We start from the raw sequence: 15961 nt of genomic DNA on the forward strand, positions 1-15961 counted from the left end.
TTAAGATGGGGAAAAATGGTTAACTCTCAGACATTGTTTTGAAATATTATCAACTAAAATGTTTTCTACAAGGGGTCATGTATCCTGTGTACTGATTATCAAGGTGAGGATGCTGGTGCCAGAAAATGGAATTCCCCATCTCTGCCTCTTTTGCATAGTGTCATCAAGGATAACATAGGCTAAGTAATGAAGCACTATACATTTCCCCTAAAAATGCCTGAACTCCAATTTTCCAGTCTTGCTTACAGCATCAGTGTGGCACTTCACTTCCATTTCTCATACAGCTGCCCTGGTGGCTTTTCTGAATGTGATGATTGATTAGTGCTGGTTTTCGGCCCTCTTATGCTTATACCTATGAATTATTGATTTGACACTCCCAAACTATTTTCACTTCACTTAAGAGCCTGGCAGATCAATTATCTGTTTCCAGGCTGGATTCAGATGGGTCCAAAAGGTGAAAAGATGATATTTGCGATTGTGTGCTGAAAAGCCCTGTTCAAACATTTACCATTTGCTTGAGATTGTGCTTGCCTATGGCTATTAATCATACCGTTCTGATGGTGCTTCCAGGTAAATTTAGATGGGTTGGGGGTGGGGGGATGTTCTAGTGAAGGAGGAAAAGAGTTTGAGTCATGATTGAGAAGAGGATCACTGGACATAAATTAATTGAACATTAAATATTATCAAACTGTAAAGGGTGAGTAAAGGAAGGTGTTTGAGTTAAAGATTCTGTTGCCCAAGAGTTCAGATAAGTGGTTAGTGAACTTAAATTTCCCTGTTCTCCGCAGGAAAATACTTGAAGTTGTAGAGAGGGCTTTAAACTAACTAGTGGGGGGGAGGTTCCTAGAGAGCAAATAATACAAATGACAACAGAGAAGGTCATAGACTTAGGTAGCAGTGGGGAAATTAAAAACCAGAGCATGTCAGGAAGGGGCAGAAGGTATGGAGTAAAAGGTAAAGTAATAAGGGCAAAAGCAGGAACTAAGTGTCACAAAACATATTTGAAAGTTCTCTATCTGAATGCACGTAGCATTCGTAACAAAATAGATGAGTTAATGGCACAAATAACTACATATGGGTATGATCTTGTGGCCATTACAGAAACATGGCTGCAGGGTGACAATGCCTGGGAATTAAACATACCAGGTTATTTAACGATCAGGAAGGACAGGCAGGAAGGAAGGGGAGGTGGGGTGGCTATGTTAATAAAGGAAGGAATCACTGTAATACAGAGAAATGATATTGGGTCAAAAGGTCAGGACAATGAAACAGTTTGGGTGGAGGTAAGGAATAATAAGGGGAAAAAAACACTAGTGGGCGTAGTCTATAGGCCTCCGAACTGTGGCAACTCTGTTGGACGGAGTATCAATCAGGAAATAGTTGAGGCTTGTAATAAGGGAACATCTATAATTATGGGGGATTTTAACTATCATATTAATTGGACAAATCAAATTGGGCAGGGCTGCCTTGAGGATGAGTCCATTGAGTGTATTAGGGATGGGTTTCTTGAGCAGTATGTAACTGAACCGACCAGGGGGCAGGCAACCTTAGATCTGGTCCTGTGTAACGAGACAGGATTAATTTAAAATGTCCTAGTAAAGGATCCCCTTGGAATGAGTGACCATAACATGGTTGAATTCCATATTCAATTAGAGGGTGAGAAGGTTGGATCTCAAACAAGCGTGCTAAGCTTGAATAAAGGAGACTATGAAGGTATGAGAGCGGAATTGAGTAGAGTGGATTGGGAAAATAGATTAAAGGGTAAGACGATACATGATCAGTGGTGTACATTTAAGGAGTTATTTTACAACTTCCAAAAAATATATATTCCACTGAGAAGAAAAGGTTGTAAAAGAAAAGACAGCCATCCGTGGCTAAGTAAAGAAATTAAGGATAGTATTCGACTAAAAACAAGGGCATATAAGGTAGCCAAATCTAGTGGGAGGATAGAGGATTGGGAAAACTTTAAAAGACAGCAAAAAATAACAAAAAGATTGATTAAGAAAGGGAAGATAGATTGTGAAAGTAAATTAGCAAAAAATATAAAAACAGATAGTAAGAGTTTTTATAGTTACATAAAAAGAAAAAGGGTGGCTAAAGTAAATGTTGGTCCCTTAGAGGATGAGACCGGGAAATTAATGGTGGGAAATATGGAGATGGCAAAAACACTGAATATTTTATCAGTCTTTACAGTAGAAGACACTAAGAATATCCCAACACTGGACAAACAGGGGGCTAAAGGGGGGGGAGGAGCTAAACACGATCAAAATCACTAAGGAAGTGGTACTCGGTAAAATAATGGGACTCAAGGTGGATAAATCACCTGGACCTGATGGCTTACATCCTAGTGTCTTGAGGGAAGTGGTGGTAGGGATTGTGGATGCATTGGTAATTTTCCAAAACTCCCTGGACTCGGCAATTGTCCCGGCAGACTGGAAAACTGCTAATGTAACACCCTTATTTAAAAAGGGCAGTAGACAGAAGGCTGGAAACTATAGACCGGTTAGCCTAACATCTGTGGTAGGTAAAATTTTGGAGTCCATTATTAAGGAGACAGTAACAGGACATTTGGATAATCATAATTTAATAGGACAAAGTCAGCATGGTTTTATGAAGGGGAAGTCATGTTTGACAAATTTGCTGGAGTTCTTTGAGGAAGTAACATATAGGGTGGATAAAGGGGAACCAGTGGACGTAGTGTATTTAGACTTCCAAAAGGCATTTGACAAGGTGCCACACAAAAGATTATTGCTTAAGATAAAAAATCACGGGATTGGGGGTAATATTCTGGCATGGATAGAGGATTGGCTATCTAACAGAAGGCAGAGAGTTGGGATAAATGGTTCATTCTCAGACTGGCAATCAGTAACTAGTGGTGTTCCGCAGGGGTCAGTGCTGGGTCCCCAACTCTTTACAATCTATATTAACGATTTGGAGGAGGGGACCGAGTGTAACATCAAAGTTTGCAGATGATACTAAGATGGGAGGGAAAGTAGTGAGTGAGGAGGACATAAAAAACCTTCAAGGGGACATAGACAGGCTAAGTAAGTGGGCAGAGATTTGGCAGATGGAATACAATACTGGAAAGTGTGAGGTTATGCACTTTGGCAGGAAAAATCGTAGAGCAAGTTATTATCTTAATGGCAAGAAACTGGAAAGTACTGAAGTACAAAGGGATCTGGGGGTCCTGGTGCACGAAACTCAAAAGGTTAGTATGCAGGTGCAGCAAGTGATTAAGAAGGCCAATGGAATGTTGGCTTTCATTGCTAGGGGGATAGAATATAAAAGTAGGGAGGTATTGCTTCAGTTGTACAAGGTATTGGTGAGACCGCACCTGGAATACTGCATACAGTTTTGGTGTCCATACTTAAGAAAGGACATACTTGCTCTCGAGTCAGTACAAAGAAGGTTCACTCGGTTAATCCCGGGGATGGACATATGAGGAGAGGTTGAGTAGATTGGGACTCTACTCATTGGAGTTCAGAAGAATGAGAGGCGATCTTATTGAAACATATAAGATTGTGAAGGGGTTGGATCGGGTGGATGCGGGGAGGATGTTCCTGATGATGGGTGAAACTAGAACTAGAGGGCATAGTCTTAGAATAAGGGGCTGCTCTTTCAAAACTGAGATGAGGAGGAACTACTTCACTCAGAGGGTGGTAGGTCCATGGAATATGCTGCCCCAAAAAGCTGTAGAAGCTACATCATTACATAAATTTAAAACAGAAATAGACAGTTTCCTAGAAGTAAAGGGAATTGAGGGTTACGGGGAGCGGGCAGGAATTTGGACATGAGTCTAGGTTCGGATCGGTCATGGCCCTGTGGGTAGCGGAGCGGGCCCAGGGGCCGTGTAGCCTGATCCTGCTCCTATTTCGTGTGTCTAATTCTGTTAGATGCAGGAGATGGTTCTGTGATAGTGGATTGGCAGTTAGGATCAGATCAGCCATGATCTTATTGAATGGCGGAGCAGGCTCGAGGGGCCGATTGGCCTACTCCTGCTCCTATTTCTTATGTTCTTATGTTCTTCTTGTAGGAATGTTTGCTTACGATAGTCACACAAAACAATTTTGGTTCAATCCTACCTCTTTTGAGAATGATGGACAATTCACACTAATTGGAATAGTGCTGGGTCTGGCAATCTACAATCACTGCATCCTTGATGTCCACTTCCCTATGGTGGTTTACAGGAAGTTGATGGGCAAGAAAGGAACTTCAGAAGATCTTGCTGACTCACATCCAGTAAGTTAATACTGTAACTACTGTCTTGAGGTAAATTTTTATCAGATCTATTTAAATAAACAAAATATAGCTATTACAAAATGATGAAATTAACTACAGATTATCAGTGAATCAAGTAGTACTGTGGCAGCTAATGGATTTCAATAAACAATGCCCATTCAGCAGATTGGGTAGATTATGTGTATAGCACCTGAAGTTAATTAAATGCAGTGAGTTCTCCAAGTTGTTGATTGTAAGGAACAACCACTTTATACAGTAAATATGAGCTCCATGGAGCAGTCTGAAAGAAATGGGAACATTTCTGAAGCAACAAATGTGGAGGGTGAACATTTGGTGCAAAGACAGTAGATGAAATATTCTTGTACGTGCACTCAAATTACATATTGGGGTGGGGGCTCGGATGGGTTTGGAAGTCATTTATCATAACCAGACTGGGCATGTTCACCATAGGACCTTGCCATTGAGCTTTGTCCTCTACCAGCGCCTCTAGGCTGTTATCACTCTTCCATTCAAACCTTTAGGAAAGAGAAAAGGCTATTTTCACCATCTTAACACATTTTTCAAATCATCTCAAGCATTGTTAAATATGTCTTTATTGTATGTTCAGTAATTTGCACAGTTTTATGTTATGCTGAATGAACTGAAGTTTATTCAGATTACTGTTTTCAACAGAGCTGTCAGTCACCTCTGATAATGCCAAACAAACAGATTCGTTGTATGTGTAGGGATCCTATTGTATCTGTCGTGTACAGTTGTGTAATATGTGGATTATCAATCGTCAGTTTGCACACCTTCATAGAGTCATAAAGTTATACAGCACAGAAATAGGCCCTTTGGCCCATCGTGTCCACGCCGGCCATCAAGCCCTGTCTATTCTAATCCCATTTTCCAGCACTTGGTCCGTAGCCTTGTATGCTATGATGTTTCAAGTGCTCATCTAAATGCTTCTTGAATGTTGAGGGTTCCTGCCTCAACCACCCTTTCAGGCAGTGAGCTCCAGATTCCAACCACCCTCTGGGTGAAAAAGTTTTTCCTCAAATCCACTCTAAACCTCCTACCCCTTACCTTGAAACTATGCCCCCTGGTTATTGACCCCTCTACTAAAGGGAAAAGTTCCTTTCTATCGACCCTATCTATGCCCCTCATAATTTTGTACACCTCAATCAGGTCCCCCCTCAGCCTTCTCTGCTCTAAGGAAAACAACCCCAGCCTGTCCAGTCTCTCTTCATAGCTGAAGCGCTCCAGCCCAGGTAACATCCTGGTGAATCTCCTCTGCACCCGCTCCAATGCAATCACATCCTTCCTATAGTGTGGCGACCAGAACTGCACATAGTATTCCAGCTGTGGCCTAACTAGCGTTTTGTACAGCTCCATCATAACCTCCCTGCTCTTGCCTTCATTAGCCAAGGCATAGAATATAAGTATCTCGTATGCCTTTTTAACCACCTTATCTACCTGTCCTGCTGCCTTCAGGGATCTATGTACATGCACACCAAGGTTCCTCTGTCCTTCCTAGGGTCCTACCATTCATTGTGTATTCCCTTGCCTTGTTAGTCCTCCCAAAATGCATCACCTCACACTTTTCAGGGTTAAATTCCATTTGCCACTGTTCTGCCCATCTAACCAACCCATCTATATCGTCCTGTAGCCTGAGGCTTCTCTCCTCGCTATTTACCACTCCACCAATTTTCGTGTCATCTGCGAACTTACTGATCATACCTCCTACATTCATATCTAAATCATTAATGTACACTACAAACAGCAACGGCCCCAGCACCGATCCCTGCGGTACACCATGGACACAGGCTTCCAGTCACAAAAACAACCTTCGACCATCACCCTCTGCCTCCTGCCACTAAGCCAATTTTGGATCCAACGTGCCAAATTGCCCTGGATCCCTTGGGCTCTTACCTTCTTGACCAGTCTCCCATGCGAGACTTTGTCAAAAGCCTTACTGAAGTCCATGTAGACTACATCAACTGCACTACCCTCATCCACACACTTAGTCACCCCCTTGAAAAATTCAATCAAATTGGTTAGACATGATCTCCCCCTGACAAAGCCATGCTGACTATCCCTGATTAATCCTTGCCTCTCCAAGTGGAGACTAATTCTGTCCCTCAGAATTTTTTCCAATAATTTCCCTACCACTGATGTTAGGCTCACTGGCCTGTAATTCCCTGGTTTATCCTTACTACCCTTCTTGAATAATGGTACGATGTTAGCTGTTCTCCAGTCCTCTGACACCTCTGTCTGGATTAAAAGGAAAACCAGTTTAGGAGAGACCCTTTTTATTCAAAGTACTCCTTGTTTTATAGAGGAGAAAACTGCTTGTCAGCGTTCTTAATTTTAAAATTATCCATTGAACATTTTAAAAACCAAAGTCATCTTACTCAGCAACTACCAAAATCTTTCTACCCTTGCCCCTGCTTGAGGCTGGAAAAATGATGTACATCCTTAATGTCCTATTTAACAGTGAGCTGAGCTTCAAACCCACATCCTGTCCATCACTAAGATAGCTTAATTCCACCTCAGAAACCTCACTTACAGTCGCCCTTGCCTCACCACACCACTGCTAAAACTGTTAAAGACTCTTTTGTTGCCTCTACACATGACTTCACCTTGCTGGCCTCCCAATCGCCACCCTATTCAAACTCTAACTTGTTTAAAACTTGGCCACTCACATCCTGCCCTATACCAACTCCCGCTTGTCCTCACTGGCCTCCAATGGCTCCCTATTCCCCATCACATTGAATTCAGTATCCTTGTCCTCATTTACAATTCCTTCAAGGGTCTCACTCCATCCAATCTCAGCCCTAAGTCCCAGCCCATGTTTGGTGCTCTGAATCCAGTGAAGTTGCAACCAGTGGGGCTGTGACTTTGGACTCTGCTGAGAGCTGCTCTGGAGTTGTCGGACTCAGAAACTGCAGTTTCTGTCATGCTTGCTGTCAAGTACGTCCCTGCTACATTTTAAATCAGTGTCTTATTCATGTGGATTTACCAGTTTTTTTAAAATTGAAATTACTGCTGGTTCACAGTTTTTGAAGGAGACCAGCTGCACATTGTAATTACTAGATCCTTTGTCCACTTCTTTGGTTTGCCATTTTAACAGGATAAAATCTCCTGCCTGCTCCATGATATTTCTCTTTCCTACCCACTTAATTTCTCTCCCTCCAATCTATGCTGCAACTACTCCCTCTTCATTATTGGACTGAATTACTCCACCTTGCGACAGTTCACCTAGTTCTCTTTTGCTGGAGGAGGGGAATCATCCGGCATGGAACCTTTGGGAGGGAGGATCAAGTGGAGAAGGGCAAGAAACAGATCAGTTATTCTTTCAGGAGGATTTACAGATACGGTGATTAAAATTGAGGGGACAGCAGCTAAATTTAAGTGTGTTTTGGAATAAGGCATTTATCTTTTATAAGATCAAAGGAATTTGAATTCGGTTTTAAAAATCTGGAGATGAAAAACTGATATCCGTAAAAGTGACCATGAAGTTGTCAGATTGTCATAAAATTCTACTAGTTCACCAATGTCCTTTTTAGGGAAGGAAACTTGCCATCTTTACCCCATCTGCCCTATACTTGACTCCAAGCCCACATCAATGTGGTTAACTCTTAACTGCCCTTTGAAGTGGTCTAGCAAGCCACTCGATTGTATTGAAAGCTCTCCACCATGTTCTCGAGGGCAACTAGGGATGGGCAATAAATGTCATAGCAGGGAGCCACATAATAGATGATCAACCAGAATGTTGAGGGTTGGCAGGCTGTTCTCCAAGATGAGGATGTAGACTGATTCCTTCAATCTAAACACAAGCCAGTGCATTTTTAAAAATATCTGACTGGGAGTTTTGATGGTTAATGATTCTGACTCCAATATGCTGACTGGACACTAGATGCTGTTTATAATGCTTTATAAACTAGCATATTTAAATATAAATATACGTAAGAAACTTGGTACTAGAGTCATAGAATTATACAGCACAGAAAGAGGCCCATCGTGTCTGTGCCGTCCATCAAGCCCTGTCCAATCTAATCCCATTTTCCAGCATTTGGTCCATAGCCTTGTATGCAATGGCATTTCAAGTGCTCATCCAAATGCTTCTTGAATGTTGAGGGTTCCTGCCTCTACCACCCTTTCAGGCAGTGAGTTCCAGACTCCAACCACCCTCTGGGTGAAAAAGTTCCTCCTCAAATCCCCTCTAAACCTCCTGCCCCTTACCTTGAATCTATGCCCCCTTGTTATTGACCCCTCTACTAAGGGGAAAAGTTCCTCTTTATCTACCCTATCTATGCCCCTCATCATTTTGTACACCTCAATCAGGTCCCCCCTCAGCCTTCTTTGCTCCAAGGAAAACAACCCCAGCCTGTTCAGTCTTTCTTCATAGCTGAGGTGCTCCAGCCCAGGTAACATCCTGGTAAATCTCCTCTGCACCCTCTCCAATGCAATCACATCCTTCCTATAGTGAGGCGACCAGAACTGAACACAGTACTCCAGCTGTGGCCTTACCAGCATTTTGTACAGCTCCATCATAACCTCCCTGCTCTTATACTCTATGCCTCGGCTAATGAAGGCAAGTATCCCATATGCCTTTTTAACCACCTTATCTACCTGTCCCGCTGCCTTCAGGGATCTATGTACATGTACACCAAGGTCCCTCTGACCCTCTGTACTTCCTAGGGTCCTACCACTCATTGTGTATTCCCTTGCCTTATTTGTCTGTCCAAAATGCATCACCTCGCACTTTTCAGGGTTAAATTCCATTTGCCACTTTTCCGCCCATCTGACCAACCCGTTTATATCGTCCTGTAGCCTGAGGCTTTCCTCCTCGCAATTTACCACCCCACCAATTTTCGTGTCATCTGCGAACTTACTGATCATTCCTTTTACATTCTCACCCAAATCATTTATGTAGATCACAAACAACAAGGGACCCAGCACCGATCCCTGAGGTACCCCACTGGACACAGGCTTCCAGTCACAAAAGCAACCTTCGACCATCACCCTCTGCCTCCTGCCACTCAGCCAGTTTAGGATCCAACGTGCCAAGGCACCCTGGATCGCATGGGCTCTTACCTTCTTGACCAGTCTCCTATGCGGGACTTTGTCAAAAGCCTTACTGAAGTCCATGTATACCACATCCACAGCATTTCCTTCATCCACACACCTAGTCACCCCCTTGAAAAATTCAATCAGATTGGTCAGACATGATTTACCCTTGACAAAGCCATGCTGACTATCCCCGATTAATCCTTGCCTCTCCAAGTGGAGACTAATTTTGTCCCTCAGAATCTTTTCCAATAATTTCCCTACCACAGATGTTAGGCTCACTGGCCTGTAATTTCCTGGTTTATCCCTGCTACCCTTCTTGAATAATGGTACTATGTTAGCTGTTCTCCAGTCCTCTGGTACATCCCCTGTGGCCAGAGAGGTTCTGAAAATTTGTGTCAGAGCCCCTGCAATCTCCTCCTTTGCCTCACACAACAGCCTGGGATACATCTCGTCCGGGCCTGGGGATTTATCCACTTTTTGGCCTGCTAAAACCTCGAGTACCTCTTCCCTCTCGATGCTAATATGTTCAAGTATATCACAGTCCCCTTGCCCGATTTCTATGTCTACATCGTTTTTCTTCATAGTGAACACAGATGCAAAAAATTCATTTAAAACCCCGCCTACATTATCTGGCTCTACACACAGATTGCCACTTTGGTCCCTAATGGGCCCTACCCTTTCCCTGGTAAGCCTCTTGCCCTTAATATACTTATAAAACATCTTAGGATTTTCCTTTATTTTGCTTGCCAGTGTTATTTCATGGCCCCTCCTCGCTCTCCTAATTTCTTTTTTAAGTATGCCCCTGCACTTTTTATACTCCTCTAGGGCTTCCTCCGTCTTTAGTCTTTTGTAACTGCCAAAAGCCTCCCTTTTTTTCCTAATGCATTTTTGTATATCCCTTGTCATCCAAGGTTCCCTTTGCTTGTTGGTCCCACCCTTGACCTTTATGGGAACATGTTGGCGTTGTACTCTCTCTATTTCCCTTCTGAAAGTCTCCCACTGCTTTGATGTGGATTTTCCTATAAGTATCTGCTCCCAGTCCACTTTTGCCAGATCCTGCCTTATCATATTAAAATCGGCCTTCCCCCAATTTAGAACCCTTATTTTCGGGCCGTCTTTGTCTTTTTCCATGACCACCTTAAATCTCACCGAATTATGGTATCCACAAGTTAGTCCCTTGTCAGCTGCTGGTTCTGTAGTTGTAATTTCAAACCCAGCACTAATCATATGTACAGCATTCTGTTTATGCAGTATTTGGATTATAGCACTAGGGCCCTGTATAACTGGAAAAAAAGGAGAAAAAATTATGACCATCTCCAGTCAATTTCTGTGTTCATAAACTACCAAAAAATGGCTTTATTATTCAAAGGGCCTGTCGACCATGGAAGTTTTCAGTACAGTTTTGTTGTGAAATGTATTGTGCGGAGTTTGAACTGCTGAACAATACCACTCATTTCTTGCAGTGGCTTGGTCTATACTGAGTTAGGCGGATTGAGGCACTGCAGTTCGCTTCAGGTAGGATGGGGAAAACAGGCCAGGGCTCCTGATCACAATCCTGTAATCCCTACTGGAATTATAGGTGAAGACAGGATCAGGCTTGATATAATGATGCTGCGCCCACCCCCCCTCCCATGGCCTAATAGGCAGCCAATGTCAACTGTTCAGACTGCTCTGACAAAAGGTCTGCAACTTCAGAAGGAGGTGGAGAGAGAACTTGCACAGAAAGTTTTATTATGGAATATCTGTATTTACAAATTGAAAGAAGCTTTATAAGTTAACCTAGATGTAATTAACCTTTTAAAATGTAGATAAGACATACATATGATCTCTCGTGTGTGATAATTAGAAAAAAATAGACACCTATTCAGTAGAGAACTGAATTAAATTTCAGAAGTGGTGTAATGAAACAATTTAACATCACCAATTGTTACCATTTATGGGACTCTGGATAGAGTTAGGCAACACCCTTCGTGTCTGCATTTAAGGGTCAATCTTTGAAATGCTGTACATATTGACTATTTGAAACCAATTCTTTGCAGATACTATATCGAAGTTTGAAAGAAGTTCTGGAATATGAAGGGAATATAGAAGAAGACATGATGATCACCTTTCAAGTATCATATAGCGACCTGTTTGGGGTGCCAATTATCCATAATCTGAAAGAAAACAGTGATGAGATTCCAGTAACAAACCAAAATAAAAAGGTTAGCATTACATTGGCCTTGCCTATATTTAGTGAGTAGGCCTATAATCATTTTAAAATGGACAGAATTAAGCTGATGTAATATGTTCTAGCAGTATGTCTTGGAATGATGGGAAGAGGTTCAATTCCTGTGGTTTCTTGTAATTTAAAGAGAAAAAAAATTATCTGCTGTGAGTAAGTGGCGAGACAGACGCTGAGTAATTTATCCCAGGATGTTCTTGCACGTTATCTCGCAGCCTGATCACGAGGTATTGGTAGAGCTCTGGAAGTAGGTTGACTTGGAAAGAGTGAATAGTGCAGGGGGGCACAGCGCAGCAAGAAATAATTTGCTGATTTCTGTAGTGAAACCCACTTTTTCTTTTAATAATTTGATTTCTACCTTTTACTCAGTGTAGTTAGGACAGGAGATAACACGTCAATCATTCAATATGTTATGTGATTCCTCCCATCGCGGTGAAATAGCTGCAAGTAATTATACTTCTGGAGTAAAATTGTTGGATTCTGAATACAGATCAGTTATCGAGTATGCAGAATTAAATTTTAATGTACATGGTTGTAAATTCAGAGCCCTAACATATTGTGACTTTTTGCAAAGGATTTCATTGAATTAAAAATATTAAGAGGATTGATGTGTATTAATTTATTGGCCTGGATTTTGCAGTCAGTGGCAAAGGAACAGCGCTCGCCGTTGACTACACTGACAGCTGCCCAGAGTTTTTGCGGGCTTTTGAGCGTAGATTTGCTGTCATCGGTCAACTGATCCAGTGTGGCAGTGCCCCTACAGGGGGTCTGTGAGCAGGGAAAGCAACAGCGTGGCTCTTCAACCAACCAGATTGAAGAATCCTCACTGAGACACGCAGCGTCTAAACCAGGCAGTATAAATTAGATTTAAGTCATGTACAGAAAGCAAAATTGGGAAAGAAAAATGGGATAAACAGATAAGAGACAGACAGATAAAGGAAAAAAATGCACCAGCCCTAACTTTTTCTGGTGTGTTTAGTGGATAACTAGTGAGTAAGTACTTCAGCAACTTAACGTCCTTGCATTGATTTCAGTGCAGAGTCTGTCGGTGAGGTACTGTTATAGCACAGCCTGTGGAGGACCAGGGTAACTCGGACCGCAACTTCCGAATCTCCGCGTTTAACTGCACGTGCGTACTCCGGAAGATTCTGTCCGATTTACTCCACAATAATGTTGAGTGCTGTTAGCCTCATCATTATTCTCTGTGCAAAAATCTGGGCCATTATCTGTTTGTAGACTGCAATTATTTATTGGTATGGAACAGACTGTGAGGAGTAAAATAGCAGAAAATTTTGTTTTTGTCCCCTTCTAATTAATATTGCAGTACCTTTAAATGTAATTTGGCTATGTTGCTCTTATTTTTGAAAACTCTACTTCAAAGTTGATGGTTTTATTTGAAACTGCAACTAAGCATAAAAACACAAGATTTTATGACTTTTCACGTATGAAGCCATGGTGCAGGACCTGTAAGGTTGGCAAGAAAAGACTAAGTAAATCAAGAAGTTATAATTATATCACACCAAGCTTGGGGTTAACGAGCATTAAAATTGTAGGATTTCAGATCATAACCTCAGCCCCTATCATATATATTTTTTATCCACACTTATGTTTGGCCTTTTTTCCTTCTCTCCCACATGGTAGCTGTCTTTCATTCTGCCAGCGCAATTCACACTTCATCTAGAGCCATCCTTTGTTTCTTAACTTGTCCCATTACCATCTCCTCTTGCCTTGAATATCTCTTAATGCCTCTTTACTTCTCCTGCCTTCCATCCTATCACAGAACATCCCTTTTGTTCTTTCATCCCCTCCCCCATTTCCCAGCCCCTAAACTTGCTTTAAAATCTGTTCCATTTCCTGCTTTTTTCCAGTTCTGACGAAAGGTCTTCGACCTGAAACGTTAACTCTGTTTCTCTCTCCACGGATGCTGCCTGACCTGAGTTTTTCCAGCGTTTTCTGTTTCAGATTTCCAGCATCCGCAGTATTTTGCTATTGTATATCTGTTTTTGTTATGTTGGTTGTGGGATAAATATTGGGACAGTATAATTGGGGCTTAGAAGTCGGAGATGCTACATCACATCAAGCATGTAAGGAATATATCATCCCAATTTTCAATGTACGTTGTAGCTGTCAGATCAATCTTTGTATATGTCTTAAGAGAGAAAAAACATAGCAACTGGGCTGGATTTCTACCACACATGCTAAAGATTTATAAGATGCCTAATTTAGCTCACCTCTGAACCATCTTGCATACCAAGTTTAAAGTATCTTAATAGCTGTGCATCAATCCATTGATCGTGGAATTATAATACAACCCAAAGTTAACTTGCCCGAGTCATCAAAGACAAAGTCAGAGATGTATATTACTATTTTATTCTTGAGCACATAAATGTAGGCCGACACTCCAGTGCAGTGCTGAGGGAGTGCTGTACTGTCTGAGGTGCCGTCTTTCAGATGAGATGTTAAACCGAGGCCCCATCTGCGCTCTCAGGTGGATGTAAGAGATCCCATGGCACTATTTTGAAGAAGAGCAGGGGCGTTATCCCCGGTGTCCTGACCAATATTTATCCCTCAACATAACACAGATTATCTGGTCATTATCACATTGCTGTTTGTGGGAGCTTGCTGTGCGCAAATTGGCTGCCGCATTTCCCACATTACAACAGTGACTACACTCCAAAAGTACTTCATTGGCTATAAAGCACTTTGAGACGTCCGGTGGTCGTGAAAGGTGCTATATAAATGCAAGTCTTTTATTCACAACATCTAAGTTAATAAAATTAATACAGTCACATAGTTAAGCCTTGAGAATTACGGAAGTTACTTGAGTAGATGTTATTAAAACTGACCAAGTTTAAACCATTACAGGCACAAATGTAACTTGAGTGTATCACAGTATCTCAGAAGTAGCTGAATTCTCTTAATTACAGTGCAACAAAGTTACGTTTAATGTTTTGAGATTCTCGTATGCCTTAGCAAAGAGTTCATCATATCGCTAATACATAACAGATTTGAATACACAGGCTAATCCCCTTTGCTATGAGGGCAAACATATTACCTTGACCTTCTGGTAGATTATCTTTGTGACACTGGCTGTTTGATTTCCCTTGAATGTGCATCTTCACCCCTGGGGACACCTGCAGCAACTCATCATCTTTCTTCAGCTGTCTTCTCACTTAACTAACCTTGCGCTAAGTGATTCCCTGTATTATATTGCCAGTTTACTCCTTCACACTAAATATAGTTGTGATATCCTTTTCAATTCTACTGTCAGATTAAACTCTTAACTTTCTACCTTTCAGTCTTACCAGTTCCTTAGTTTGGAGATCATTCTTCAAATATTTCCTTTACAAAATTATTTAAGTCATCTGCCTTCTCTGAAACCCTTTGTAATCTTCCGTCCTGATATGTTCTGATATAGGCATTCCAAATTCAAACTTTTTCTATCGTTATTTTCACAAAGTAAATCCTATTTAGGACAGGCATAGATATGTGTTAGAGCCTTACTATGTACTGGCGAAACACTGTACTGTTGGACAGATTTGGGCTTTATAGACAGTTGAAAGTTGTTGAGAGTTGTTTGCTTCCCATATGCTTGATGATGTCTCTCGTGCCAAAAGAAAAAGGCGCAGTTTAAAAAGTTTTTTTAGATTTTTTTTTTGTCTAATTTATTAAACCTGTTAATTTATTAACCTTCCCTCACCCTTCAGTTATATCATTTATATTACTTAGCTGAGAAGTTTTACAAACTATCTGTTTTTAGACCTATGTGTGTACAACTCGAGCTATCCATAATGTAATTTTTCAAGATACATAGGTTGATTCTTCCTGTCTTTTGTGTACTGAAGAAACTCTTTGGCTTAGTAGTTTCCTGACAGTATATTGGAAATCTCTAAGTTATTTTGTATCTTAACTACTTGTAGTTCTGTGTGTTTTTACAGCACTAACCTGCTGTATCATTGTGGTGCCACATTACTGAGTTTAAAAAAAAAAAAAAAAAATAGTGCAGGTGGAGAGATACAGCCTAGATTTCCTCTTTTGTTTTAGCTCTCCAAACCTTCACTTGGCATTGTGTGAAACTGTTTGCTCCAAACAATCTGTAGCAGAGATATAATTTTTAAAAAGACCCAAAAGCATCCCAAAATGCTTCAATGAATTATTTTTGCAGTGTAGTCATTGCTTTTGTGGGCAAACACAGCAGTCAATTTGTATATGGCAAGGTCCCACAAGCAGCAGTGAGATGATGATTAGATATATATTTTTAAAGTTATATTGGTTGAGGAATGAATTTTGGCCAAAATACTCTGAGAACTCCCTGCTGTGCATTAAAAAGGTGGCACTGGATCTTTTACATCCACCTGAACAGAGTCTTCTCTAAAAGATGGCACCTGCAACAATGCCTCAGTAGTGCAATGAATTGTCATATTAAATTATTTTGCGAGTAAG

At 41.3% G+C, this 15961-nt stretch overlaps 1 protein-coding gene across 2 annotated transcripts in view; it reads left to right on the top strand.

Annotated features, from left to right (window-relative positions):
• Nucleotides 1–15961, top strand: part of LOC147123248 (ubiquitin-protein ligase E3A-like) — a 51531-nt gene that overhangs the window by 16057 nt on the left and 19513 nt on the right. For both annotated transcript variants that reach the window (XM_085969788.1, XM_085969778.1), the window contains exons 5-6: nt 4034–4239; nt 11334–11498. In XM_085969788.1, coding sequence (XP_085825914.1) covers nt 4034–4239; nt 11334–11498 — 371 coding nt within the window. The remainder of the gene's footprint in view (nt 1–4033; nt 4240–11333; nt 11499–15961) is intronic.

The sequence above is a fragment of the Somniosus microcephalus genome, chromosome 2 (genome assembly GCF_052327205.1).
Source record: "Somniosus microcephalus isolate GS21.2 chromosome 2, FLI_Smic_1.0, whole genome shotgun sequence".
NCBI lineage: Eukaryota > Metazoa > Chordata > Chondrichthyes > Squaliformes > Somniosidae > Somniosus > Somniosus microcephalus.